At 42.0% G+C, this 27,262-nt stretch overlaps 3 protein-coding genes across 7 annotated transcripts; 2 read left to right on the forward strand and 1 right to left on the reverse strand.

Moving 5' to 3' along the window:
* LOC117735142 (ethanolamine-phosphate cytidylyltransferase-like) lies at positions 1-8,664 on the forward strand. 5 transcript variants are annotated; one of them, XM_034539606.1, is made up of 13 exons: positions 1-122; positions 4,553-4,641; positions 5,011-5,172; positions 5,288-5,354; positions 5,461-5,545; positions 5,622-5,662; positions 6,180-6,328; positions 6,504-6,586; positions 6,677-6,754; positions 6,871-6,936; positions 7,202-7,267; positions 7,379-7,467; positions 7,631-8,664. In XM_034539606.1, exons 2-13 carry the CDS (start codon positions 4,560-4,562, stop codon positions 7,743-7,745), a joined length of 1,083 nt encoding a protein of 360 aa, XP_034395497.1. In that variant the 5' UTR covers positions 1-122; positions 4,553-4,559; the 3' UTR covers positions 7,746-8,664. The 5 variants fall into 5 exon arrangements, with proteins under 5 accessions (XP_034395497.1, XP_034395500.1, XP_034395501.1 ...); XM_034539609.1 differs by having other exon boundaries at positions 25-122; positions 5,622-5,677; positions 6,207-6,328; XM_034539610.1 differs by having other exon boundaries at positions 25-122; positions 5,622-5,663; positions 6,196-6,328.
* Positions 8,665-10,145: 1,481 nt separating this feature from the next.
* LOC117735301 (guanine nucleotide-binding protein G(o) subunit alpha-like) lies at positions 10,146-17,425 on the forward strand. Its single transcript, XM_034539833.1, has 10 exons — positions 10,146-10,184; positions 10,842-10,977; positions 11,085-11,176; positions 11,301-11,393; positions 11,731-11,891; positions 12,946-13,074; positions 15,109-15,238; positions 15,356-15,427; positions 16,416-16,503; positions 17,235-17,425. Exons 1-10 carry the CDS (start codon positions 10,146-10,148, stop codon positions 17,423-17,425), a joined length of 1,131 nt encoding a protein of 376 aa, XP_034395724.1.
* Positions 17,426-18,152: 727 nt separating this feature from the next.
* On the reverse strand, positions 18,153-19,081 carry LOC117735354 (neuropeptide B-like). The gene is made up of 2 exons (XM_034539918.1): positions 18,830-19,081; positions 18,153-18,281 (listed from the first exon to the last, which is right to left on the reverse strand). Exons 1-2 carry the CDS (start codon positions 19,079-19,081, stop codon positions 18,153-18,155), a joined length of 381 nt encoding a protein of 126 aa, XP_034395809.1.
* Between the last annotated feature and the right edge of the window lie 8,181 nt (positions 19,082-27,262).

Consider the following 27,262-nt stretch of genomic DNA (forward strand, 5'->3'; position numbering starts at 1 on the left):
GGACACCACCACCACCAAGTGAACACGGCAGCCGGTAAAGACGCAGGCGCGACCCCCGGCGCTGCGACGACGTGCAGCCCCGAGAAGAGGAGGAGAAGGATCCGGGTGTGGTGCGATGGCTGGTGAGTAATTGACCGGTGCTGTGATGAAGATCCCGTGTTCCTATCGGTCCGTGTCCGCCTGCATGTCACCGACCACCGGGACAGGCCCCGCTGCAGGCTGCACAGCTCTCACTGCTTCATTCAGAGATATCAGTGCACACTCGTTTTTTAATTCAGTATTATGTGACATCTCTATGTTCCGGGACGTATTTCACTGCACGGCGTTGACTCCATGACCGGGGCGCCCTCTCCATTCCCCTCCTCAGTAAACACATATTCACATAATAACATCAGGACTGATTTATATTGATTTACTGCTTCAATTGATCATAATTCGCTGTCATGTAGAGGGAGCCCTTTAACTAATATACCCGGTGTAGTGCTGACACTGACAATGACATGTTCATGTTTGGGAAGTCAACTATCTGCTGGGTTCATGTAATAATGTATTTGTACTTCACTTAATGCAGCATACATTTCTTTACACAATAAACAAGTTATTAAACTTATTGTAATTCCAATTATCAAGCAAGGCATCGGCTAAGAGTTGAATTGATGTGTAAAGTTTAAAATCATTGGCCAGAAAATGCTGCACTAATGAATGAAACTCGTTCTTGACTAACATACTGTTATGCCATGACATTTCTATATGCTTTTGGACATATTATTATAATTCATAACACATACAGCTCGAGCCACAGCCGAGGTCATACTGATGGCAGTTGGCAATACAATGATGTTTTAATGTGTCCTGATTTCCAAGAGGCACACATTCACGTTCATACGTCTCAAGTATCAATGTGTGGGACCAAATCAATTTTAAAAGAAGAATTTCTTCAGACCAAAGTTATAGATCAATTATACCTATTAGTAGGGTTGAGGCATTGTGGATGCTCGCTGGTAACGAGCCTTCGTTAATGTCACTGCCAACTCCAAATGAGTATATGACCTACCTGGGTCCACTTGGTGACTGTTGGTGGTTTTACTTTCATGACGCTGTAGCAACAAACAAGGTGAAACACTTTACATTAGAGGTGCGTTCACGCAGGCGCGGCCTTGAATGCAACACTGTCAATTAATGTGAGCACACAGCTGTGGGAAGGGCAATGCTAACCGGAGGGGGGGGGGGGGGGGGGGGGGGGGGGGGGGGGGAACAAACGTGTGAAACAACGGCCCGAAAAGACGACCTGAGGCCTCTTTGCTCCTGCAGCTGAACGTCAAACAGCAGCAGCAATGTTCTCCTTATTCATAATGAGACAGCCAACTGGCTGCTCTTCAAGCCTATTGATGACGCTGATCACACCGAACAGGTTTCATGGGCTGGACAAGGTGGAGATAAAGGTTGTCCTGCCATGTCAGCCATTAGTCAGTGTACTAATATGTCCGTCATCTCACCGTTGCACATTCAAAAGGGCTCCCCAGAGGATCAGCTATAGAATACATATTTGCTTTAGAGAACAAGACCAAATAAAATGACCAATGTCTAAATTTCACTTCTCATTTCATCTCAGACAAAATGTTAACTGTCTAACAGTCACACACGGTGACTTTTAAACGGTGTTTAGACTTTTGCCGTCACCTCAAAACAACCAATACAAATGAAACTGAGTGCGTTCTGTTTTCTGGCATTTGAGGAAGTCAACAACAACAACAACAACCCGTCTATGCAGAAACACGTTAGTGTGAACAGCTTTTATTCGGAAGTAAAATGAAGAAAAAGCAACAACAAAAAAAGGCAAACTGACTTTGAATCAACAGCATGTTGTTGAAAACTACAAACATGTTCAATCAAATTGTGCTGAGTCGGCAACAAAAACTGAGGGGAACTTATCTCCAAAATGTGTTGTCAACTATTTGACTGTTGATTGATCGTTAGAAGTTATTTCACTGGTTCCAGCTCCTCAACTGTGAGGTCATTTGATGCTTTCCTTCCGTCATGTGTGACAGAACATTACTATCTTTGGGTTTCGGACCTTTGTTTGAATAAAGCAAATTACATTTGAATATGTCACACCATTAGCTGTTTGAAATTATAATGTCTTTTTACACTAAACTATTAGAGAAACTACCCGAGAACTGCACCTTTTTAAGATGCCTCCTCTGGGAGAAACACCAGAGTCTGGCTTCATGGTGCAGCGGAAAAAAAAAAAGCGAAATGTTTTGAATGTATGAAGGCCGGGATTATGGTGGCTTTCTCTAGTAGAATTCCTATCACTTAGGTGGGGCTTTCCTATCCATGGTTTGAAGGAATGTTGCAGAATATTTGAGATGCCAGAATATTACACGGTGGGGTGAGCACGCAAAGAGAGCCAATGTCAACAGAGCTCATTTCATTAACCCCATGTAACCCCTCCGGCCCACACCTGCTCCGGCCGCTGTGGCTGGCGTGGGCGGCCGTGCCCGTCACTGAGCACATTGTTTCCCCGAAGCCCTGCTGGACTGACATCCAGCATTGTCAGCGGTATGAGAGGAAAATTCCAAGGAAAGACCTGCCCCTTGTTCTCTGTACAAAGGCGCTTACTTATCATCTGTCCTAAAAAGAGGTGATGGAGGGGGGGGGGGTCAAAGACCAGTTTGTCAGTGAAGCATCATAAAGGAAGGGTGTAAAGTCCGATATGGTAGCGTGCCCACACAGGGCTATAAACACGCTATTTAAAGCCTCAGGAAGTGTTTGTTATTCATTCCTATCTGAGACTATTCGTTTCCCTGTAATTATTCAATATGACACAGTTGTCAGCTCTATGTCTCCAGGTATTTAAAATATAGGTTCAATGAAACCTCATTAAAATGTCAAGGTAGTCATTTTTTGTACCCCACAAACTGGTACTTCCTGCATGTGTCCCATTGTATTCTATCACTGTGACGTCTGTCTGTGTTTGGGTGTCCGCTAACAGGCTAATTAATATTTCATCACCTCGCGGTCATGATGCAACCGCTGCTTAAAAATACAACAGGAATACGGTGACACATGTTGGGTATCAAGCGAGAGAGAATCCCCCCCCCCCGCCTCCCCAAAAGCAGCCTCCTGGTCTTATGTAACTCTGTCTGGAGCTCCAGAGTTTTCTGCCCCTATTCAATCGCCTCCAAATGCTCCCATTCTCCCGGCCCTGCACGATCGCCTCAGAGCCGGAACACGTGGGTCCCATTTCAAGAGATTGACGGCACGACGACACACAGAGACCATCTTGCTTTCCCCCCCCCCCCCCCCCCCCCCCCCCCCCCCCCCCCCCCCCCCCCCCCCCCCCCCCCCCCCCCCCCCCCCCCCCCCCCCCCCCCCCCCCCCCCCCCCCCCCCCCCCCCCCCTTTTTGCTTTTTCTTTTCTTTTTTATGGTTAACCTTTGCGACATTTGTTTTGAAGTAGTGGACAACATCTGAATCACATTACAGCCTGGTAATAGTTGTTGTTGTCGCCATGCCATCAAGTTCCAGTCTGTCTAAAGACACAGATGCTGTGTTTCATTAGCGTAGCCCTGAACACATCACGGGACTGTTACTGATGTGGATACTGTAGAAGTGCTCATCTGTTTTTTCTTATTGATTTTTGAGGATGCTATTCATAGTGCAGTTTTGCACCTTGACCCCTTGAGAGAGCTGACGTGTAACTGTATGTGTACTAAAGAGGACACAGATGCCAATTTTGAATGTCACTTCAGCCCATCAATTATGTCGTCATTATTGTGATCCTCCAAGTTAATTGCCGTCATGCAACTGCTGGTGGTTATAGTACTAAATGACCCTGTGATTAGGCCCTGACGACCTCAATGCATCTTCAGTGTCAGGTCAAATTCCTCTCTTTTTTTTTTTTTGTGCACAGTCAACATCAATATCATTATTCCAAGCAGAGCAGAAATAAATAAATATATATAATATTGTCAGCAGTAATAGTGATGGAGGGATAGTGCCCATCTGTTCTCTATTACTGTGCTAGATTACCATGAAACAATCTCAGTCTCTAATCTAATTATCTGCAGATGCTATCGAAGCCTGGGTGGAGTGAAGTGGGAAAGAAAACACACGGTGACATTGAGTTCTTCTTTATGATCGGATATCTAGCAGATCACATGAAGTGCGTGGATTACATTGGTGGAGCGATAATGTCAGAATCACTGTAAATATTATAGGATCGGAATGATATTTCTGCATGTTTTAGGCCATGAACCAAACTTATATTGATCTCCTATAGTCCAGGTGGCTTTTCATTTATTTCAGTTTAATCAACTTCATTTATTGTCAAAGCTATACGGCGATTTTCACACCAGACGTTTTTGTTTTGATGTGTGACGTGTTTAAAATCTGATGAAAGAGCATCACTGTAATTCAAGAAATCCTTTATCCTTTATTTGATTTTCCAACCAAGAATAACATTGAAAATAAAACAAAAAAAACAGCTGCTCCTGTACCTCACTACAATAATGCAACTTACATAACTTCTCATGTTCTTATCCTCCCAGCTATGACATGGTCCATTATGGCCACTCCAACCAGCTACGACAGGCCAAGGCCATGGGAGATTACCTCATCGTTGGAGTACACACAGATAGTAAGGCTCAGAACCGATGACTTATTGTCCTTATCACACCTACAGTGCATCTTCAGTGGAAGCTGCTACTTCTCCTTTCTTTACCATGCATACGTCATGCTCTGTTAAGGCTGTGCCCTATTCACTTTGGAGGGGGTCGTCGTGCCAATAGTGTCTCATATAGCACACTGGAGCATTCTGACACTATGATGACCCAGCATGACTTCATAGTCAGGGCAAGCAGAGATACCAGCTGCTGAAGTTATAAAAGCACATCTCAATGACGAAGGCGAACAGCTCAGGATGTCATGCAAAGAGGGATTTCTTGTCTCTCTTCTCAATCCATGACGACGACGGTATCGTTTGAGTGTGCGTGTTTTGTTTTTCAAGGTGAGATTGCGAAGCACAAAGGTCCGCCAGTCTTCACTCAGGCGGAAAGATACAAGATGGTGAGGGCCATAAAATGGGTGGATGAGGTCGTGGAAGGAGCGCCTTACGTCACCACCCTCCAGACCCTCGACAAGTACAACTGTGACTTCTGTGTGCACGGAGGTACAGTTTATCACTCCGTCGCGTCCCCGTTTAGACGCATTAATATTGAACTAAATGCTGTTATTAGTTGATGTAACAGGGTTAAGTGGATTAATCATGTATGCCGTGGTTTCAGATGACATAACACTAACAGTGGATGGCAAAGACACATATGAAGAGGTGAAGAAGTCAGGGCGGTACAGGTGAGTTTCCTTTTGAAATGTGCAGAAGATTACAATAACAGTCGAGATGATATGTCGTGTGTGTGTGTGTGTGTGTGTCTGAAGTTGTTATATTATGTTGTTCCAGAGAGTGTAAGCGGACGCAGGGAGTTTCAACCACAGATCTAGTTGGCAGGATGCTACTGATGACCAAAGCACATCACAGCAACATTGTGAGTACAACCTTGTTGACTCTATGCACCCTTCGGTAAGCAGCACACGCCTAATTAAATCCTCTCTTCTCTTTAGGATAGTTCAGACTATCAGAAGCACACGGACAACTTTGGAAAGGTAGGAACCAAAACGTGTTCACAGCGTATTTAGGTCAAATCAAATCCTGAGCTTTCAAACAAACTCCTAACTGATGGGTGTTCAGTCTTTGGCTTCCTCCTCCTCAACTGTGTTTCCATTCAAGTAGTTGAAGTTGCTGTGTGGCCCAGATGTCAACCATCATTAAACAAAGGCCTTTACTGTGGACCCACTTTATAATCTAGTTGCAGGCCTTGCTAGTGAAACGGTGAATGCCACTTTTGTTCCCGGATGGGGAAAGTAACTCAGAGTCAACACGCTGGGGATTTAAATGTTCACAGGGAACAGGCAGCCTAGCAGAGTTAGCGAGGGGTCGAATTAATGGGCCGGGGATCGGTTCCACAGCCTCGAGTTAGCTATCGAGCAACGGTGGCATTGCTACTCGCACCACTAGGTGGCGACGATGCAGCGTCCTGGTCTCAGGGATGCCACTGAATCCTGACTGAAGTGCGTCTGTCTTATTGCGTCACTGTTTGTACTCATTGTGCCTGTTACGGGGGGGTCACATGGTCAGAAGGGCCACAGTCCCTGGACGGGGGTGTCTCAGTTCCTGCAGACTTCACAGAAGATCATCCAGTTCGCGTCAGGCCAGGAGCCTCAACCCGGAGACACGATCATCTATGTGGCAGGAGCCTTTGACCTCTTCCGTATCCTTTTAGAATCTCACTTAACAGGCCGCTGAATTTCTGGAAACATACAACTTGTTCATCTCGAAAGCTAACTGAGACGTTTCTGCCATTTATAAAATAGTGTTTTAATGATAATTATAATAAAAATTCCGTGAGCTGTTGCTATCAAATAGTCAACCTTGACTCCTGGCAGACATCGGCCACGTGGACTTCCTGGAAGCAGTGCATAAGCTCTCAGAAAAGCCCTACATTATAGTGGGGTTGCACTTTGATCAGGTGAGACGTCTGTGTGAGGCGTTCGCTGCCTCCCTGAGTCGAGTGTCGGCATTGCACTTTACACTTCCTATATTTGTTCATATCTTTCAGGAGGTCAACCGTTACAAAGGGAAAAACTACCCCATCATGAATGTCCACGAGAGGACGCTCAGCGTCCTGGCTTGTCGAGTAGGTTCTTCTGCTTCTTCCTCCGCCGTCGACGCGCTGCATTGCACATACGTGTCTTATTCATCTGCTGGTTCATTTTTACGTGTAATTGATTTCAGATTTTTTTTTTCTCACAGCATGTGTCAGAAGTGGTGATCGGTGCACCTTTTGCAGTCACAAAAGATTTGCTGGAACATTTTAAGGTTAGTACAAGCAACACAATTATCTCTCATCACAAGATCATCATGTTCTCTGTAATTAGAAAAGAAGGAAAGAAAGAAAGAAAGAAAGAAATGTACACTTTTTATTGATCCCCTTGGGGAAATCCTTCTCTGCATTTGACCCCTCCTTAGTTATTAAGGAGCAGTGGGCTGCAGTGAAGCAGCTGGGGGTTCAGTGTCTTGCTCAAGGGCACTTGCGACATGCAACAATTAGAATGAATAAAGTAGAACATATGTTTATCTACAGGTGGATCTTGTATGCCATGGAAAAACGGAAATATATCCAGACAAGGATGGCTCTGACCCTTATGCTGTAAGAGTCTACACACCCTCAATTACAGCTTGTAAAAGCACCCCTACGACATACTGTAATCCGCAGGAATGATGAATCAAATTCATCTGGCAATGTTTTCTTCAAATCCAGGAGCCGAGGAGGAAAGGAATCCTACGTACCGTTGACAGTGGGAACAGCCTTACTACAGATGCCATCGTGCAGAGGATAATCAAAAACAGGTACAAAAATAAATATGTACATATATATATTTTCATATTACATCCACTGGTCCAAAACAGTATTTTTTTTCCCACCTTCAAATAAATGCCACACGTTGTGTTTGCCACTGTAATAAATCGGGGAAAAAAAAGTCCCGATTCTCTCTGATTTCTATTGACTCAGGTTGCTATTTGAAGCGAGGAACCAGAAGAAAGAGGCCAAAGAGATTGCCGTGATCCAGGCCATGAAGCGACAGGAGGAGGAGAAGACTAAAGAAAGATCCCAGGCTGTGCTGTAGGAAGCTCCCGAACAAGCACCGAGTTGTCGACGCCGACACGCCCAGTTCATCTAAACTCATGCACAGTCAAAATCAACCCTTTTATATGTCTGACACCCTCCACACACGATCCTGGCTAATAACAGCAGTCCTCACAGCAAAGCCAGGGCGCCATAGTTTGCTGTGGGAACATCAGGTATACCGCGTGTGTCCTTGTGTGCGATTGTGTGTGTGTGGGAAATCTTCTGTGTATTAATATATTCGGCACATATGCAAATACATGTTCATGTCAGTCAACAATCACACACACGGACAGAGTTGGAGCAAAGAAGATATCATTATGTCTTCAAATGTCGATTTGATGTCTTTGGATATTTTTTTAACCCTCAAGTACTCTTGTTTATTTTTTTTGCCCTCAAAACGTATTGAATTTTAAGTACACTATTGTGGGATTTGGACATATGAAGGGCAAGTGTTGGTCAGGCATTAAGCTGTAACCAGGAAGTGACTTGATGAGTCGCCTTCATGGTGTTATTGCTGCTTTCTCTCCATTGGGTGTAGCCCCACAACTGATCTATGTATAAACTGTATGTACTGTATCTATGTATTATTTCTGGAGGACGCTAAAACCACTGAATTAGGGGACACTCCCCCCCCCCCCTCACACACACACTTCTCTGCATCTAACTTGGGTTGTTTGGATGTGAGAAGCTGTTGAAAACCTTTTCTGGATCTCGTGTACCTACAGAAATCATCAACACTGTCCTGTTTTACTGGTAGAGCAGGTTTTAACATAAAAAAAAGCCCAGATCTGTATGCCTGGCCTTTTGAGTGCAATTGTATTATTTTTTTTAACCAACACTCCTTGGTTTTTATCCTAATATAGAGAACAATACAGAGTTTTAACAGACTGCTTTTAAGCTTTAGGTTTCTTAGGATAACTATGACAGATGTGTGGTTGACTTGATCATGAAATAGACCTCTTACTGTCATGGAGCCCTGAACAATTTAACCTCTGTCTCGAAGTCCAACGGGATTAAATAATATATTTTTTGTAGATGAATATTTTACTCACCTTCTCTCCATTAACGACTGTATAGCTGGTTTCATATTGTATAAAGATGCATAATAATATATCTGTATGTCAAGTTGGAATCTATTCATTGTAAGCTATCATGTAAATGTTATTGATAACTCCCAGTTGATAAATACTGTAGAAATTGATATGACTACAGTATATTGCTGATAATAACAACATTTTAATCGGAAAGACTATTTGTCATCTGCTTTCCCTGACACTTAAAATATCTGGGCGTAGGAGGATCTACTTTATCTCTTAAGTAATTGATCTAAATGAGCAAGCCGCGCATTACTCACGTGATCAAAGGTTTAGGTTTTGGAGAACATTTTTTACAATATATGAATGAAATACAAAAGAGAGTATGTTACACGTCAGGGCATTACGAGTAGATTATTTAGCAGCAGATTAGTATCCAGCAAAGATCTGTAAGTCTTTTCAAAAAGGCGTGCTCAGGGTCCTCAGTGCAGTTGATGAAACAATAAATGGGTTAGACATTGACAAGATGTGGTCACATGATGTGCTTAATGGCAACCCATGCACTGTATACAGCAGGCAGCAGTGGAAGAAGTATTGACATGTGTTTTTTTTTTTACTTAAGTAAAAGTATAACGCATGAATAATAATATATTAAAAGGAAACGTCCTGTATTCAAAATCTTACATAAGTAAAAGTACTCATTATGCAAGATGGCCCCAATCAGTGTTACTTACATGCATCACGTGATTGGAATATCATCACTGATTCATCAACACGTATGCAGCTTTTCAATGTGGTCAGTTGGTAAAGTAAACGTTTTTACACACTGATGTGTTTTTTTAATCTCTAATGCAAATTTGATAAACTAATGTAAGTATAAAGTTGTTTTGAAAATAAAGTAACTGGTAAGTTTGCAGCTAAATAGTAGTGAAGTGAAAAGTACAATATTTCTCTCTGTGGAAGTATTATTTATTATGAAATAAAAAAAATACCTCCCATTTTCTTGAGTAAATGTAGTCTTCTTTCATTTTACCACTGAAACCAGCGATAAGGGAGACTGGTACTCAAAATGTCCATCATGCGAAACGTATTATTGATCCTAATGATTAAACTACATCTGCTTTTCTAGGTTTTCTAATATCTTAAAAGCTCGTCATAATTGTAAAGGGCAACTCGTGCTCTTATTTTGAAGGAAAAGGGGTTCTTCCCGTTCCTCGTTTTGAAAGACAGGCAGGTGCGCACGTGCCCCCCTTAATTTAGGTAATTAGCTGTTCCAGCTTCTTGCTAACTTCTTGCTAACTCTCCGCGAGAACTTCCCCGGCTGTGAGTCCAACTTCCCCGGCGTGCAGAGCAGCAGCAGAGCGATGTTTTGCTGCCTTAGCACACTTCCTGTCCCGCTGCAGGTACACCATTTATTTAATTGTCCAACCAATTAAACAATTGTCATGTTTCTTGTCATGGGTCCGTCTCATAGCTACTTGGGTCACTCGAGTTTCTCCTCAAAATATGCGAGATTAAAGTGATTTTAAATTATTAGGGTTCGCATTTCTTACTTTTAATGGTTTTTATTCCTTACTTTTAATAGTTTATATTACTTAACGTGCAATGTGCTGTGTTGTAGCTTTGCATTGTGTGTATTGTGTGTTCTCCTTACCACGTATACTGTTGTATTGTGTCTTATCCTGTTTGCTATTGTTTTATGTTTCTTATGGTCTGTTAAGCCATAACATACAGATGGAAATTAGCTGCAGCTACAATCTGGTACAGTCAATCAAATGGTGACATTTACGTTTTAGCTGGTCTCTTTAAAAAAAAAAATAAAGATAGAATAATAAGTACATTTTTGTAATTTTGAGGTGCAGCATTTTGTAGAATGAAGGTAACTAATAACCAATATGTGTGAAACTAAAACAATTAACGTTAAGAGGATTGTCCTTCTGCCAACAACGATTCTAGTAAGTTCTGTAAATGCAAACCGCTCAAACTCCCACTGAATTGTTTATGCATTTATGTGTTTATTATTAGACATATTATAGTCCAAAATGTGAATACTTCCTCAGATCTGCATGGGGATGTGCCTGCACCAGGATGTCACAGAAGAGGGTAAAAAAGCAAAACTCCAGAGCTCTAAAATAGAGCAAGACCTTTGGGATCATGCCAGGACCGAGGTGAACGTGGTGAAAATCCTCATGCTCGGTAAATCAAAGGCATTTCCGTAAATTATCGGGTTTCACTGATGTGTCGACATTTTTGAAGCATAAGCATTTCTCTGGCTTGTGTGTGTGTGTGTGTGTGTGTGTCAGGAGCCGCAGAGAGTGGAAAGACGACCCTGATCAAACAGATCAAGATTATCCACAGTCAGGGCTTCTCCAAACGGGAGCTCCTCAGTTTCAAGGTATTTGAGAGCTGCAAACTAAGCTTCTTTTTTTTTTTTAAACGCCCTGGAATATCATCTACAGTATCTTGAGTCAAAATCATCACGCATGTGAAGCAAGGGTTGACCGTCCGTCCCTCCGCAGGCTGCAGTACTGGACAACCTGCTGACCTCTATTAAGGTGGTTCTTCGTGGAATGGGGATGCTGAGGATTAACCTGGCGAACAAGAAGAACAAGGTGAGGAGAGGCGGTACGGCACTTTTTACTGCAGCCCCTCTTCGTCACACTAGATGTCAGTCTTGATCTTCGCACACGTCGGTAGAGATGAGCGGTTGAGATTGTGATCATTATGAGTTATGATGTTGCGAAGCGCGACATACTGATCCCATTTGATTAGATGGATATATATACTTAATTCTTCCCTAGGGGTAAATGTTGACTTTTTTTTTTTTTTTTTAGGCAATGCATTCCTTGTAATTTTTGGGGAGAAAACATCACATTTACTTTTAGAATGTAATATATATATTTATTGATTGATTGATTGGCCTTTTCTGATGACTTGCCCCATGTATAGATGCGCGCTCGCTCCATCCTGTCCTGCAGTCAGTGTTTGGGGGACGACCAGGAACTGCTTCCTTTCGTGGCGCACGCATTGTGCGCGCTTTGTGCCGACCAAGGGGTGCGAGCAGCCGCAGCCAGAGGTTACGAGTTTGAGCTGAATGACTCTGCACTCTAGTGAGTAGAATGACCTCCAAGCGATCTACTTTCTTACAACACAGACCAATGACGGCGGAAAATGTCATCGAAGAATTGCCCAGTAAGAAGCGCAGCGTCGTCACTTAGCGCGTGGGAATTGGAGGCTTAATTAGGACCAAATTAAAAAGTTACTGTTTGCAGATATCCAGGAAGGTGGAAACTACGGGGGAGCAGATAAAAACAGACTTGTTTAGTCATTTTTTTTCCTTATTGAATGACTCAGGAGTCAAACAGAATCATATGCGAGAGGAATGGCTGTGGAGTTGTTGTATATGTGACTTTTAATTTAAAGCTTTTAATCTAAATGAATTCTACCACAATGCATCTCACTGCAAATGATGTCCAATCATTATGTAATAGAAGTTATTAGAATACACCACATGCATGTGGGCAGAATAATTTCTTTTAAAATGTGCTGCCCTTCAGTGATTGTGCCCTTTTTATAAAAAAAAAAAAAAAAGCAAGCAGAGTGCCTCATTATCGGAACTGGAGGATGATATGAAACTCACCTGGCTGTCTTGCAGTGTTCTCACTCTGCTGCACTTCGACATGGACTTCTCCCTCCCAGAAACATTGGATTAGACTCCGTCGTGACACACTTGACTTCCCCCTCAGGGCCTTGAAGGCACATCGATGTGTAAAATGACTTCTTGGACATTAGCTATGCCTTGAACCAGACTGTTAATGATGCTAAATAAGTCCACCGCTGTCTCCGCTCAATCGCCACTTCAATTCAACGCCTTTTTTTTTTTTATCACTAAACTTATTTTCAACTGAGCATTACACCCTTTATGGAGCAAGGGTGATTAGTTTTAGCCAAGTGTACCAAAGAAATTAAATTGTAACAACATTTATTTTCCCTGACCAGAACCGTGGTCATGCAAGTGAGACATGAACATTTACAACCATTAATAATCTGATTTTTAAAGTGTCTTTCTTGGCCTGACATGTCTGACAAAAGCAACAGCTGGATGTGTATCTGCTCACAAAGGACTGTTGGAGATGTTTTGTTGTTCTCTTTTCTCCTGTCCAGCTTCTTTGACAATATTGGTCGAATCATCGCTCCCAAATACGTTCCCACAGAGACCGATGTTCTGAGAGTGAGAGTGAGGACCTGTGGCATCATTGAGACGCAGTTTCAACTTAATGAAATTATCTTTCGGTAAGTAACTGGCTGCACAAATACCGCCGCGGTTGCAACATGATATGTCATGCACATATAATAATAACATAATGCTGTATATTGAGTGTAAAGACTTTAACGATTCGCACTGGGCTCACCTGAAGGCACCATATTGTACTTATTGCTCGAGGGCAATAACATTCCTGAATATTGACACCATATTTTTCTTTCAAGGTACAGTTGAACACTTTGAATTTTCATGCATGCCTTGGATGTAAATTGTTGGCATAATAAGTGCATTTCTTTACACTATGTATGTATGTATGTATATTGGAATATATAACAGCTAAATTAGTTGTTGGTTTTTTAGCAGACTGGAATGCATTGCAAGGTTTTAGTTGCAATGTTTTGATGGAGGTTTGCTGTATTGCTTCTGTTACCTGTTCTACCAACATGTGCACGTGTTTCATGAGTGTGATGGTGACTTTTGGATGTTCAGTAGCTTGTTCAACTGTTCAGTTATTATACACTCTTTAATATGCTGCTGTCCTAGAAAGCAGTTTGTTGAGCCTCTGGAGACTCTTAAAGGGCCCCTGAGCTCAGGGAATGTACGACTCGGACAAGAAATATTGATGGCTTCACGCTGCCTGTTTTTTATTCCGGGAATAATAACACAAATATAGTGGAAGTGCACTAATGAAACACTGCCCTCCTTTCCCCTTTTGACCTTTTTTTGTTTTCAGAGTAAGCAGCCATGTCCCTGTGAAATAGAAATCCATGTAAAGTAGGACTTCATTAATATTACATGTACTGTAGCTTCTTTAAGCTTAGAGCTGCATACAAAATGCTTCACTGGGAATGTAAGTTTCATTTTATTTGATGGTTTATCAAGAAATATCTTTCATTTAAGGAAATACTGTAGATCAAGTGCCAATTTCAGGAACAAGGATATGATTGAGGGCCCTCGCCTACCTTCTTGATGCTCAAAAAGTCATCTAAGGGGAAAAACATTTTTATAAATGAAACTGCACATACGTATTCGATGCATCATAATCTGCTACGGTAGTTGTACAATGTTTCTTTTGTTACCATTTTTAGTGTTGCATAAAATCGCAGTGATGCAATATCTTGTGTTCCTTGCAGTAGTTATCCTTTGTGTCTGCTTAACCTTTATGCAACATGTCTTATCCTTCAGATTATCTGTCCTTGCTTCCATTTTAGTAAATTATGGGCCCTAAATCTTTTTTTTCTTTCTTGAAAACTTTCATAATGTAATTCTGAAGAGTGAGCCGGTCTCGTATGTCTTTTGCTGATTCTACTAAATACCTGAATTCAATAGCGTTAGATCCTCAGAGTGTCCGTCCACAGGTCAGTTCTCACTTCTTTGGGTCCATGAGTGATGATTTTCTTTCCTGCAGCACAAACTACTGCTGTCAAATGCCACAGTTACAGTTTATTGTCACTCGGCTTGTTAGAGCTGATTCTTGACCCGGGGGGGGGGGGGGGGGGGGGGGGATAAATGCTTCATTGCCTCTGACATGAGTTCTGCAATCACGCACCTGGAGAGCCATCTGGCCCAAATGGCAACTCATTACCTGTGTCACCAAGACCCTCGACTTCACACGGCGCCAGATCACATTTTGAAATGGATTGCCCCGATAATATGAAATGGGTTTGACGTAATATCAGTATTTAATATCAAAAAAAGTGCCTATGAATGTTTATTTCTTGTATATTTAACAGGCCTTTAACCGTTGGTAGAGATTTTACACTCCTGAGTTTTAAAAAAAATAATATTTACTCTTAATTAATCCAATGTTTATTGGACTTTTTTTTTCTCGTGTAGCAAATTGAGATTCCAACTGCATTTTGTTGTGCAACCCTACATTGAACAACGACAATAATTTAACCTCGAGTCATGTCTTTATCGATAAATTTGAGTGATTTTTAGCTGTAGAACATCTCTCTCTCTCTCTCTCTCTCTCCTGCACATATTGTTGACGTGACCAGTTGGATGATTGAAGCGTGACTGGCTTTGTTTGTTTGTTTGTTTGTTTGTTTGTTTGTTGACAGGTTGTATGACGTCGGCGGCCAGCGGAGCGAGAGGAGGAAATGGCTCGGCTGCTTTGACTGTATTCAGGCCGTGCTGTTTGTCGTGGCCCTCAGCAGCTACGATTTGACACAGACGGAGGACCCTTCAGTGGTATGTTGTGAAAAAAAGACTGATTGTGAGCGCATTAATCAAATGTGACGCCGTTTCTTTTCTAAATTGGCCGACGAGAGTTTAACTGACATGTGAACCACATCTATTTTTCAATAGAATCGACTGCAGGAAAGTCTCGAACTTTTTACATCCGTCTGCACCAACACCGTCTTTAGGAGCACTTCACTGGTAAGTTTGAGTGCACTTATTTTAGAAATACTTGGAATACAATAAGGCGTCACTGTAGAGCGTAGTGTTCATTTCCTCTGCGTCTAACCCGATGGCCGCCTGGTTTAAAGCTCCTCTGAATGTGTGCAGGTGACGAGAGCCGAGTGGAGCTCTTGGTAATCGTTCACGCCGAGCAGATGGGACACTAACTGGCTTTGAGTGCGTCTGACTGACGTGCATAATTAGCATACAAAGTTTAATTGAGATGTAGGGCAGGTCGTTTCCGTTTCGTAAGTTGGCTGCGAGCGCTGTTCATTTTGTTTGATTTATTTTATATTGTGAATGACTCGTTGGCCAATAGCATTTCTATCTGCTCTTGAAGGGTAAAGCTTGTGGTCATTTCCATCAGGCATCATTTTTAAAATGTTTTAATGTTGGGCTGCCAATTTGTTTTCTGTTGGCAGAATAAAGAAATTCTATTGGTGGTGGTATAAAATGGTAGAAGTGCATATTGACTGAAGCAAACTCGGGAGTCTGAACTTTAATTAAAAAAAATCTACTTAAATGGGGCATTCGAGGTATGTCGAAAAACTAATTTGCACGTTACCTGAAGCGGCTCTCGGTGACAAACTGCACCTAAAATATATATTTCTATTTTTACAGGGTGCAAATCTTTCTGTAAAACCTCAGGAGATGCCTTCATGAAGTCATATTGGGACTTTACGTTTAGTGTTTTTAAAACGACAGCGATGCTAAATCCAGTTCTGTGTGTTTTCATGAACTTAAACCCATGTAGTCTGAGGATGTTTGGATGGACTGTTTCTATACACAGCATGGTATTAATAATATATTCATTTCTGATGTTGCATGCCAAATAGTGACTTTTAAAAACAACACTTAACAGTATTGAGCCTCAGGTGGATGTGTGATGCACATGGGTTATGTTATGAGAAACTTGAGGTGTCATTTGAATATTGTTGATTTTCACTTTTATGTCTCTGTCCTACAGATTCTGTTCATGAACAAAACGGACCTTTTCCGGGATAAGATCCTGCACTCTGGAAGACACTTAAGATTTTACCTTTCTAGTTACAAAGGTATGCATGCGAGGGTTTGTCACGTTTGCATAATTCTTTGGGGGAAACGAAGGGCATTCAGATAGTAAAAATCAAAAGATGATGCATTTAATCTTTTATTGAAAATATAATAATAAGAATAATAATCCATTTAATTTATATAGTGCTTTTCTAGATACTCAAAGACACTTTACATTATACACCGTAGACACAGCTACGGGGAGCAATGCAGGGTTAAGTGTCTTGCTCAAGGACACATCGACTAGGGCGGGGATTGAACTGCCAACCCCTTGATTGAAAGACGGGCATGCTAACCACTGACCCATAGTCGCCCCACAATAAAATGTACCTTATTAATCTACTGCTTCTTGGAATTTGCATTGCGACTGCCCCGATGTTGGGTTCTGACCGCAAACTGAGTGTACGGTTGACGTGGCAACGTATCCACTTCCTGCTCAACGACGCAACAGTTGACAACTTGGATGTATTTTCTACAATCCTAAATTCCTCACGGAATTGGTTGTATGCGAGTCTCCTTTGTTGTTTTCTGGAGGGACCACTGGTTCCTCCCGGTCCGTTGGCTAATCTGAATCAGATTTGTGTGTATATACAGATTGTCACCGGCTGCCAGATTTTTGTTATCAATATTTACTGAATCGGACTAACTCTGGAGTTATTAAACCAACTCTTTTACGGAACTTGGTTGGATGTCTCTCCAGGTTTGTGACGTTTCTTCCTCCGTCCCCAACCAGGAGCAGATGCTGAAGTGGACGCTGCAGCCCACCACATCGCTGCCATGTTCTCCTCGTGTAGCTGCAGTCCAGACGAACCCGTGTACCACCACTTCACCACCGCCACCGACACCACCAACGTACAGGTGGTGTTCCACATGGTCATAGATCAGGTGATGAAGGGGAATCTAGCAGCTGTCCAGCTCCTGTAAAAGTCCCCTAGAGACCGTTTTTAGATTGTTTCCTCATTCAGCACTGAAATTTTATGTTTTTACCGTCGGCAAATTGTTTTCCTGCCTTTTTTATTTTTTTTATAAAGCAGATAATAATGCTGCACTTTCCCTAATTTATTTTGAAAACCCTTTTTAAATAAAAATATTTATTGATACGCCTGATTCTTTTGTAATGCTGCTTGTTTATCTCTGGTTATACAGCATTTTCTCCAGTCCAGATCAAATTTCATGTTCAGCATGCACAATTATTCCATTTTTTATTCATGCATTTTAACTGACTTTGAAGAATGCACCAATTTTAATCAGTTTTCCTGGTTTTAAATATTGCACGTGTAATGCTCCTTAATCATCCAATTAATGAATTAATTACCAAAATGATTCTGCAAGTTGAGCGTTTATGATATATTCATATAATTAATTGGAAGAAAAATCCTTTTCCTGTAAAGTTTTGCATTCAGAAATGTCAACAAGGGGTTTGCATTATGATTCATTTATTAATGAAAACTCAGAACAAATATTTACATTAATAAATTAATTTGACAGTGTAAAGTTTAAAACGGGTTTATCAATACATTTGTGAAATGGGGAGAAGAAAAAAAAAGCATATTTAGTGCAGCATTAGTGTTAAACTCAGACATGTACAGTTCTTTAAAAATGTAAAGCCTTGAAGAAGAAGAAGAAGAAGAAGAAGAAGAAGGCTTCATCGTCAGTCTGCTGCACAGTCGGCCGAGTCCAGGGAGAGGAAGACGTCCGCTTTGCACTTAAATGAGCCCTTGAGTTCCTCGAAGAGTTCACAGCTCTGCAGGTTTGGCGTGACGTCTCTGATGCACACCGGCTGGGGAGAAACAAGTGACGTGGCTCTTTACACGCTGCTCACTTCATGTTGATGTCCCAACAAATATTACAGTGAATTACATAAACAAGTGTTTACATGGACCTCACCTCAACATAAATCTCCTGCATAACAAGCAGCACAATGACAAACTGAGTACATTACTTCCTCTGCGTTTAAGGAGTTGTATTTATTAACTTTGCAGATTGAATAAGATGTTGCATTTACAAAATATGAAGTAATATAAAACATTATTACAGATAAAACTGCTAGCGAGTATATAAAGCAATTCAAATTGGTTTGCTCTCTAGCAGGTATTGCAATGTTTCACTTATGTATCCGGAAATTTAAAGTATTTTGCTGATTTTTAGTATTTTTACTGCTTACTTTGATCAAACTTATGTGTATATATATATATAATAGATGTATAAGCCTATTTTTCTGGCTACTATACTAAATGATCAATCTTTTTTTTAGTTTTATGAATTCATATTTATTACAAAAGTGTGGTCCTCCTAGTTTAGTCTAAAATGTGATCGAGCCCCACTGACCATCGTCTTCAGGATGAAACTCTGCGCAGTGGACTCCGGAAACACGCTGTCGGCCGCCAGCCCGTCGCGGTCCGACGGGTCCGGCTCGGCTCTCCTGACGTACGGTGACCTCCGGATGCCGGACAGCAAGCCGGACGCCCTGCCCACCGAGTAGTAGCTGGGACCGGCCACCTGCTTGTACCATGCCTCCGTTGGACCGCACGCCACCAGCAAGGAGACGATCACGAAGGGGAACACGACTGTAGCGGGCATCTCCACGTCGGGCACTTGGTTCTGCGCACCTCCGGCTGACTGCTCCTCCAGCCGGCTGCAGGCTTTATAGGACTCGTAGAACTGGTCCTTGGGGGGGGGGGGGGGGGGTCCACACATACCTCAGAGAAGTCCGCTTCTCCTGGTGAGCTCCTTTCTTTTCCGAGGGTGGGGGCATCTGCTCCTCCATCATGTTTTAATTTATATAATGTTGAATGGCATCAGTGTTACAGTTCCTTTAAGTGATAAGACTTCAGGTTGTCCTGGTTGTCAACAAATAATTATATATATATATATATATATATAAATCTTTAGACATTTATTATGCTTCAGAGACTTACAGATGAAGTATTGTTAAAATGTGTACAGACAATTGTGACTCGAATAGATCACGATATTATGTTGAACAGGCAAACTTTATTAAAATATATTAACATTTGTGTAACTTGGAAACATTTTAAACATAATTACAGTAATACAAACCTTAGTTTAAATACAAAACACTATTCTGCACCAAATAAATAATATTAATTAAATATATATATAAACAACTTTTACCAGTTGTGTAGTGAAAAAAAGACAAAAGAAATAAAAAATAAAATCTATCATACTTTGTATTAGACAGTGCCTTGTCTCCTGCTAATGCACTTAGTAGTTGGGTGTAAACTGGCGTTTTCTCCAATGCATGTGTTGTTACAGCTTGATAATAATAATAATAATAATAATAATGCATTGAATTGATGGTGTGCTTTAGTCACTTGATGGCGATTAAAGCTTTCAATGGCATTTTTCCAATTACTAAAACCCTTTAAGCAGAAGGCTGGGTCATTCTTTTTGTCCAAAGTGGTCTTTTTGATGGTGTGTGCTTTGACACACAAAGTACCTTTTTCAATGTAGGGCTGTAATGCAGCTACAGATACAGACTGTATCACTTTGCCTGAAACCGTAACTTGTTGTGCTGAAGTTGCTGGACTCTGATGAGTTTAAGGTCTGTGTGGTTCACTCCTCACGTCCAGGACGCTGCTACACTCACTTCATGACGTCACTAAAACTAACCCTTCCCTAAAGAGCAAAGAGAACTTAGCCTAGTCTGCACATGCATGTTTTAACATAATAATAATTCACTTAAAACAGGTAGACAATGTTTACACTGTCAGCCATGATAATACACCTCAACACAGAATAATGTAAGACCTCACCTGAAGCCCTGATGGTCCAGCTGCTGCTTCCTCAACCTGATTTCTGAGTTTCCTGAATGCATTTAAAAATAATGCCTTAATGAATAAATGTAGACCTTATGAGTAGTATATGCATTTATATTGAAAGCAATTTAGAATATTTAGGTAATAGGTTCAGGTTTTATGGAACAGCCTTGTTTTTTTTATTCAACATCACATAATTCACAATCCAAAAGTGCTGACATGAGGTCAGATTCCCCAAACGTCCTTCAGTTTCCTTGCTAATGGTCAAGTGGTCATTCTTAACAACATGCCATGAGTAAGACCTCACCTGGAGCCCTGGTGGTCCAGCTGCTGCTTCCTCAACCTGCACTACATCTGCACCTGAATGCATCTCAACAGGATGCAGGTTAGCACTGTGTTAGCCTGCTACTAGCTAACTAACAACGACCCTCTGGGTGGGGAACAAACTTCGAGAAGTTTCTCTTCAGAATAAAACGTCACGGGTTCCCACCCCGCTTTCAATTTTAACAACGTTTCTAAACAATAAACTATATCATTCATTCTCATGCATCATACAATTATAATGCATACATTTATCAACAGTTACAATAATAGACTAATGATCATCTCATGCTTTACAATATATTTCTGCAGAATATTCTCTATTAATACTCCCTATTAATTATCATAACTTCCATTATGTATTATTATAAAACATAAGACTACCTTTATGTGCATGTGCAAATCAAAATAACCTATTACAACTCACCAGTGTCCATGTCGCCGGACGCCGACCCGCCACACCTGTCCTCTGTGGACCTCGCCGCTCCTCACTTTTCAGGGGCCAAACCGCTTCCTGGACTGCTGCGTGTCAGCCAGCGCTTCAACCTCCCTGGAGACGCAGACGCAGGAGATCCAGAGGCATGTCTCTGACCCTGTCCTGCCAGCTGGTAGCTAGAACACCAATTACCAACAGCACCCAAACGCCTGGTCCTTTGGAACAGGAAGTGCAGAGAAACGGAGGACACGAGAGACAAGGACTTCAAAATAAAACAGGAAACACGACACACGACACAACACTACAGATCCTGACACTCGACTTCTCTACACGGGAACAGCTGTAAATATGAAATGACCGCGACAAGACACACTAAAACACGTCGAATAAAGAAGATCTAAATAATATTTTCAATCGGTTGATCAAGTACACAGTATACAGTTCTATTTCAAGTTGTATTTTGTTGACCTAGCTGACATTAGCTAACATTAGCTATCTAGAATAGAATGTCATGTTGACCTAGCTACTGTTAGCTAGAATTGACCTAAATAACATAAGCTAATATTAGCCAGAATATAATATGTTACCGGCTAACTAATAATATTGGACATATTTCTTTTTCCCACCAGTAATGGATGTCAAGGTGAAGTAATGTTCAAATATGATGTGCAGTTATCTTTTCAAAAGATATCAAATATTTTCTTAGGTAAAACAATTATTAAATAAGACATTTACAAATCACAGGTTCCAATCAAATTCACACTTACACACATGGGTTATTTTTAAATCCAAAAAGGATTTTTTATTTAAAAAGTACAAATGAAAACAACAATGATGATGTCAGCTGCCTCTCGGTCGAGAAGTGTCCTGACGTTCCATTGGGCAATTGTCAGTTTCTTTTTGTTTCCTAGGTGACTTTTCACTGTCGGGGCGCCGACGGGACACAAAACTGCGGCGTGGACTGCGGCGCAGCATCAGCAGGAACCGGCGTGGACTGCGGCCGAAGCAGGACCATGTTTAACGCTCGGAGGGACTCCATCATGTCCCGGAGAGCGTCCTGGGACAAAGCAAGGGAAGCAAGGGCCGGCCGGAAGTCCGACAGGTCACAGGAAGTTGGGGTTGGCCGGAACACGGAGGCGGCAACAGGAACAGGCGAGGGCTGCAGCACGGAGGCGACTGCGGGAACCGGAGTGGTCTGCGGCACAGAGGCGGCAGCCGGAACCCTCCACCGACGCGGTCCGGAGGTTTGCGCCCCCCACTCCGGGGCTGGGCCTGCGTGACCTCTGCCCCTGGGGCTACGAGGCCCCCCATAAGCCCAACGGGTCTCGTTGAAGGGGTCTGGTGCCGAGACCCTATGGGGGTTGTAGTTCCCCTTCTGGAGGCTACGAGGGCCCCCATAGGCCAAGCGGGTCCCTTCGAAGGGGTTGTAGGCTGGGTCCATCCTTGGTCGGTTTGTTCTGTGCGCAGCTGCAGGACACTGGACCCAAACGCCGTCAACACTGGAAAAGGCAACTTTATTGTGTCTGTGTTCATAATGCACCTGATGTGTTCATCATTGTGCCAACATTAGAGGACGTGCTCTCGACTTCTCTACACGGGAACAGCTGTAAATATGAAATGACCGCGACAAGACACACTCAAACACGTCGAATAAAGAAGATCTAAATAATATTTTCAATCAGTTGATCAAGTACACAGTATACAGTTCTATTTCAAGTTGTATTTTGTTGACCTAGCTGACATTAGCTGACATTAGCTATCTAGAATAGAATGTCATGTTGACCTAGCTACTGTTAGCTAGAATTGACCTAAATAACATAAGCTAACATTAGCTAGAATATAATATGTTAACAGCTAACTAATAATATTGGACATATTTCTTTTTCCCACCAGTAATGGATGTCAAGGTGAAGTAATGTTCAAATATGATGTGCAGTTATCTTTTCAAAAGATATCAAATATTTTCTTAGGTAAAACAATTATAAAATAAGACATTTACAAATCACAGGTTCCAATCAAATTCACACTTACACACATGGGTTATTTTTAAAACCAAAAAGGATTTTTTATTTAAAAAGTACAAATGAAAATAACAATGATGATGTCGGCTGCCTCTCGGTCGAGAAGTGTCCTGACGTTCCATTGGGCAATTGTCAGTTTCTGTTTGTTTCCTAGGTGACTTTTCACTGTCGACAGAAGACGGAGTCGAGCAGCGCGGACCTCTATCAAGAATCTGTACAGCAAGGCAGTGGTTTTCAAACTATGCAAGGCAGGGGCGTCCAACTCCCTGAGGTAAAAATTTGTATACCCGCATACCTCTGGTTTCCTGAACCGCTTTTAAACACTTTCTTGGGCCAAATGGAGCACCGTCACGGGCTCTATAATTCTGCATGCTGGGCGTTGATAAAAGAGGTTTCCTGAACCGCTTTTAAATACTTTCTTCGGCTGAATGGAGCACCGTCACGGGCTCTACAATTCTGCATGCTGGGCGTTAATAAAAGTGTTTTCCTGAACCGCTTTTAAATACTTTCTTCGGCTTAATGGAGCACCGTCACGGGCTCTATAATTCTGCATGGTGGGTGTTGATAAAAGTAGTTTCCTGAACTGCTTTTAAATACTTTCTTCGACTGAATGGAGCACCGTCCATTCAGCTGGACACTTGTTCCTCACTGTTGACCTCTGCAACATGAGAACAAGCGTTGGTACCACTTTCTCCTGTGCGGTCTGTTGGAGAGCGCGATTTGGATGTCTTCAAACCGCGCCTGGATTTGCAGCTTCTCTTCCTCGTCCTCCAGATCCTCTTCTTCGTCCTCCAGATGCTCTTCTTCGTCCTCCAGATGCTCTTTCTCTTCCTCCAGAGTCTGCTGGACGCTCTGTGTGGCCTCAAGGATGGAGGTGTTTTCCTTCTGACACGTCATGTTCTGGAGCTTCACCAGATGCTCAGCCTGGGTCACAGCATCCGCGAGGTTTCTGTTTTCCTCCTTTTGGTTTGCGAGCTGGACCTCAAAGGAGTCTTTCTCCTGCTGCCATTGGAGATGATCCCTCTTTAGCTGTTCTTCAAATGTTTCCTTTAGAACAGCAATGAAGTCCTTGTGTTCTTGTTCTTGCTGCTCCTGCTTGGCAAGAGTGCAGCTCTGGGATGTTTCCAGTGCTTGGTAACGGCGACGCTCAATTTCCATAGCTTCGTCTGTTTGGTCTTTAGTGTCCTTCAACTTGCGGTTGGCCTTCCACAGGTCAGCCTTCAGCCTCCCAGTGTTACCCGGCTGGACGTACTTAGGATACATGTTGGTGGATGTCACTGGATTCCAGGTATTTTTCAGGGCTTCAGCCATGTCCTGATTTCCAATGGTGGGTCTCTTTGTTTCAGCCCTCTCGACGACCAGGCTGTTGGGGTCGACATTCGCCTCATTCATAGTCTTCACTTTCTGCTTTGCCTTCCACAGGTCGGTCTTCAGTCTTTCATTTTTACCCTGGAGGATCTCCAGAGCTTGCTGGTAGGTGGATGACCCTGGATTCCTGGTATTTTTCAGAGCTTCGGCCATATTCTTATTTTCAATCGCGAGTCTCTGTATTTCAGCCCTCTCGAGGGCCAGGCGGTTGGAGAACTCCAGCTCTTTTTTGGCCATCATGTCATTTACAGCGGTCACCTTCTGCTTGATAAGAACCATCCAACTCTGTGGATTCTTGTTATCCTTCAGGGCGTGTCCCATGTCTTTTATTTCAATGGCGAGTCTCTGTATTTCAGCCCTCTCGTTGACCATGCGGTTGGAGAACTCCAGCTCTTGGTTGGCCATCATCTCATTCGCAGCCTTCACCTTCTGCTTGGCTTTCCACAGGTCGGTCTTCAGCTTCTCATTTTTACCCTGGAGCATGTCCAGAGCTTCCTGGTTGGTGGATGACACTGGATTCTTGGTATTTTTCAGGGCTTCGGCCATCTTCTTATTTTCAAGGGCGAGTCTCTGTGTTTCAGCCCTCTCGAGGACCAGGCTGTTGGAGAACTCGACCTTGGGGTCGACATTCGCCTCATTCATAGCCTTCACCTTCTGCTTTGCCTTCCACAGGTCGGTCTTCAGTCTTTCATTTTTACCCTGGAGCATGTCCAGAGCTTCCTGGTTGGTGGATGACCCTGGATTCCTGGTATTTTTCAGGGCTTCGGCCATCTTCTTATTTTCAAGGGCGAGTCTTTGTGTTTCCAGCTCGAGCTCGGTGTTGGTTTTCACCACCGCCATCATCTGGCAGTGCTCTGCTTCTTTTTCTCTGGTGTTTTCTAACTGGATGTTCAGCTCATGGATGATGCAGATCTTCTGCTCCAAGTCCTCCTGCAGCTGTTTAACCTGGGCTGGAGACTGTCCCTTTTTAGCCTCCCACAGCTGGGCTTTAAGGCTACAAATCGCCTTCTGCAAATCTCCATTAAATTTCTTGAAATCATCCAAAGAATGCGCTTCCACCTTATTTCCCAGCTGCATCTTCATGTTTACTGACTTCGGTCCTTGGCGTGTCTTCTTCTGTGTGTTTGCCATCGGGATAGTCAGATTTTTCTCCGTACCAAAATGCATTGAATAAAAATTGCTAATGTTTTTCTCTGCAGAAAAATGCATTGAATGAAATGTGCTTAAATTTGTATATGTTCCAAAATGCATTGAGTCAAATTTGCTAAAGTTTTTGTCTGCAGAAAAATGCATTGAATGAAATGTGCTTGAATTCTTATCTGTTCCAAAATGCATTGAGTAAAATTTGCTAACGTTTTTCACTGAAACTCTGAAAATGTTGTCAAATTTGTTGCTGTACGAAAGAAAGTGCACAGAACTGCTTTGGCTTCTACTTAAACCTTTGGCAGAACAATCGTGACGTCATTGAGCCAATCAAAGGCAATCTGTGACTCACGGAATGGCTCGCGAGCGGCCACGCTTGCGCGCGCGTGGCCGTTCGCAAGCGTGCGCGCGTGTGTTTGTATCGCCATAGAGATCAGAGGCTTCAGAGTTGCCTGGGTTACAGTTACTCCACAAAGATAACAAATATATCAGCGCTTTCGGCTCAGTCTTTCCTCTCTATTGATAATACTAATTTTACAGCTTTTTAAATAGTTTTGGTAGAAAATCCAGAATTGCTTTTTCTAGTGTTTTTTTTAATTTATATATATATATATATATGTATGTGTATATATATATGTGTATTTATGTATGTGTGTATATATATATATAGGTGTGTGTATATATATGTATGTGTATATATATACATATATATATATTGTGTGTGTGTATGTATATATATATATATGTGTGTGTATATATATATATAGGTGTGTATGTATATATGTATGTGTATATATATACATATATATATTGTGTGTGTGTGTATATATATATATGTATATATATATGTGTGTGTATATATATATGTGTGTATATATATACATATATATATATATGTGTGTATATATATATATATATATGTGTATACATATATATATATATATATATATATATATATATGTATGTGTGTGTATCATTCATTCTCGGGTTATCGTGAATTCAAAGGGGTAATTGGAGTGACGTGTTTCACTCAATGGGAATACGATCAGGTTGGAGTTCAGCGGCCGCTGCCTGATTGAAAAGATGCAAACCCGGGTCTTAACATTCAAAGTGTGCCGTGCCTCCATCAGAGGGTCAAGTGACCGGGCTGGAGACGGTTACAAAGCCATTTCTAAAGAGTTTGGCCTTCACCAATCCACAAAGTCAACACCACTGTTACTCGCCCCGGTAGGTTGCTGTTAAACGCTGAACAATAAAGGTGTGGAGAGTAGAGAGGAGGGATCAAACCTTGAAATTAGTAATGGTGGATAAGTACGCATGAATAATTACTACATCAAAACATTTTTTTATGTACTTGTCTTTTGCTTGAGAAAATCAATTTTCCATTACTACAATTCAGATGGCGATATTGTACTTTTTAGTCCACTACATTTGGCAGTATACCTTTCAGATTAAGATTCTACATTAAAAGATAACAGATCATGATTTGATGAAATACAATTCACCGTTAACAATTACACCTGTAGTTCCCGACCATTTTGGATGTCTGCGAGTTGTTCGCAGTGAACCAAAAATAGATTCCCCCTCAAATGAGTATGAGGCCCGAAGATGTAAAATCATCCAATACGTTTAACTTAATTAAGTAAACGATCTGTGTGTACTTTCATCACCGGAAATGAGTTATTGATTTGAA

This window comes from Cyclopterus lumpus, chromosome 8 (genome assembly GCF_009769545.1).
Source record: "Cyclopterus lumpus isolate fCycLum1 chromosome 8, fCycLum1.pri, whole genome shotgun sequence".
In the NCBI taxonomy this organism is placed as follows: Eukaryota; Metazoa; Chordata; class Actinopteri; order Perciformes; family Cyclopteridae; genus Cyclopterus; species Cyclopterus lumpus.

Bases quoted from the DNA above. Each gene is read 5' to 3' on its own strand.
- LOC117735142 (XM_034539606.1), top strand. From the start codon at position 4,560: ATGGTCCATTATGGCCACTCCAACCAGCTACGACAGGCCAAGGCCATG. The intron at 5,173-5,287 runs GTACAGTTTATC...CCGTGGTTTCAG, and splicing joins TGACTTCTGTGTGCACGGAG to ATGACATAACACTAACAGTG. The intron at 6,587-6,676 runs GTGAGACGTCTG...CATATCTTTCAG, and splicing joins TGGGGTTGCACTTTGATCAG to GAGGTCAACCGTTACAAAGG.
- LOC117735301 (XM_034539833.1), top strand. From the start codon at position 10,146: ATGTTTTGCTGCCTTAGCACACTTCCTGTCCCGCTGCAG. The intron at 10,185-10,841 runs GTACACCATTTA...ATACTTCCTCAG, and splicing joins CACTTCCTGTCCCGCTGCAG to ATCTGCATGGGGATGTGCCT. The intron at 15,428-16,415 runs GTAAGTTTGAGT...TCTGTCCTACAG, and splicing joins TCTTTAGGAGCACTTCACTG to ATTCTGTTCATGAACAAAAC.
- LOC117735354 (XM_034539918.1), bottom strand. From the start codon at position 19,081: ATGCCCGCTACAGTCGTGTTCCCCTTCGTGATCGTCTCCTTGCTGGTG. The intron at 18,282-18,829 runs GTCAGTGGGGCT...GTTTCTCCCCAG, and splicing joins GTTTCATCCTGAAGACGATG to CCGGTGTGCATCAGAGACGT.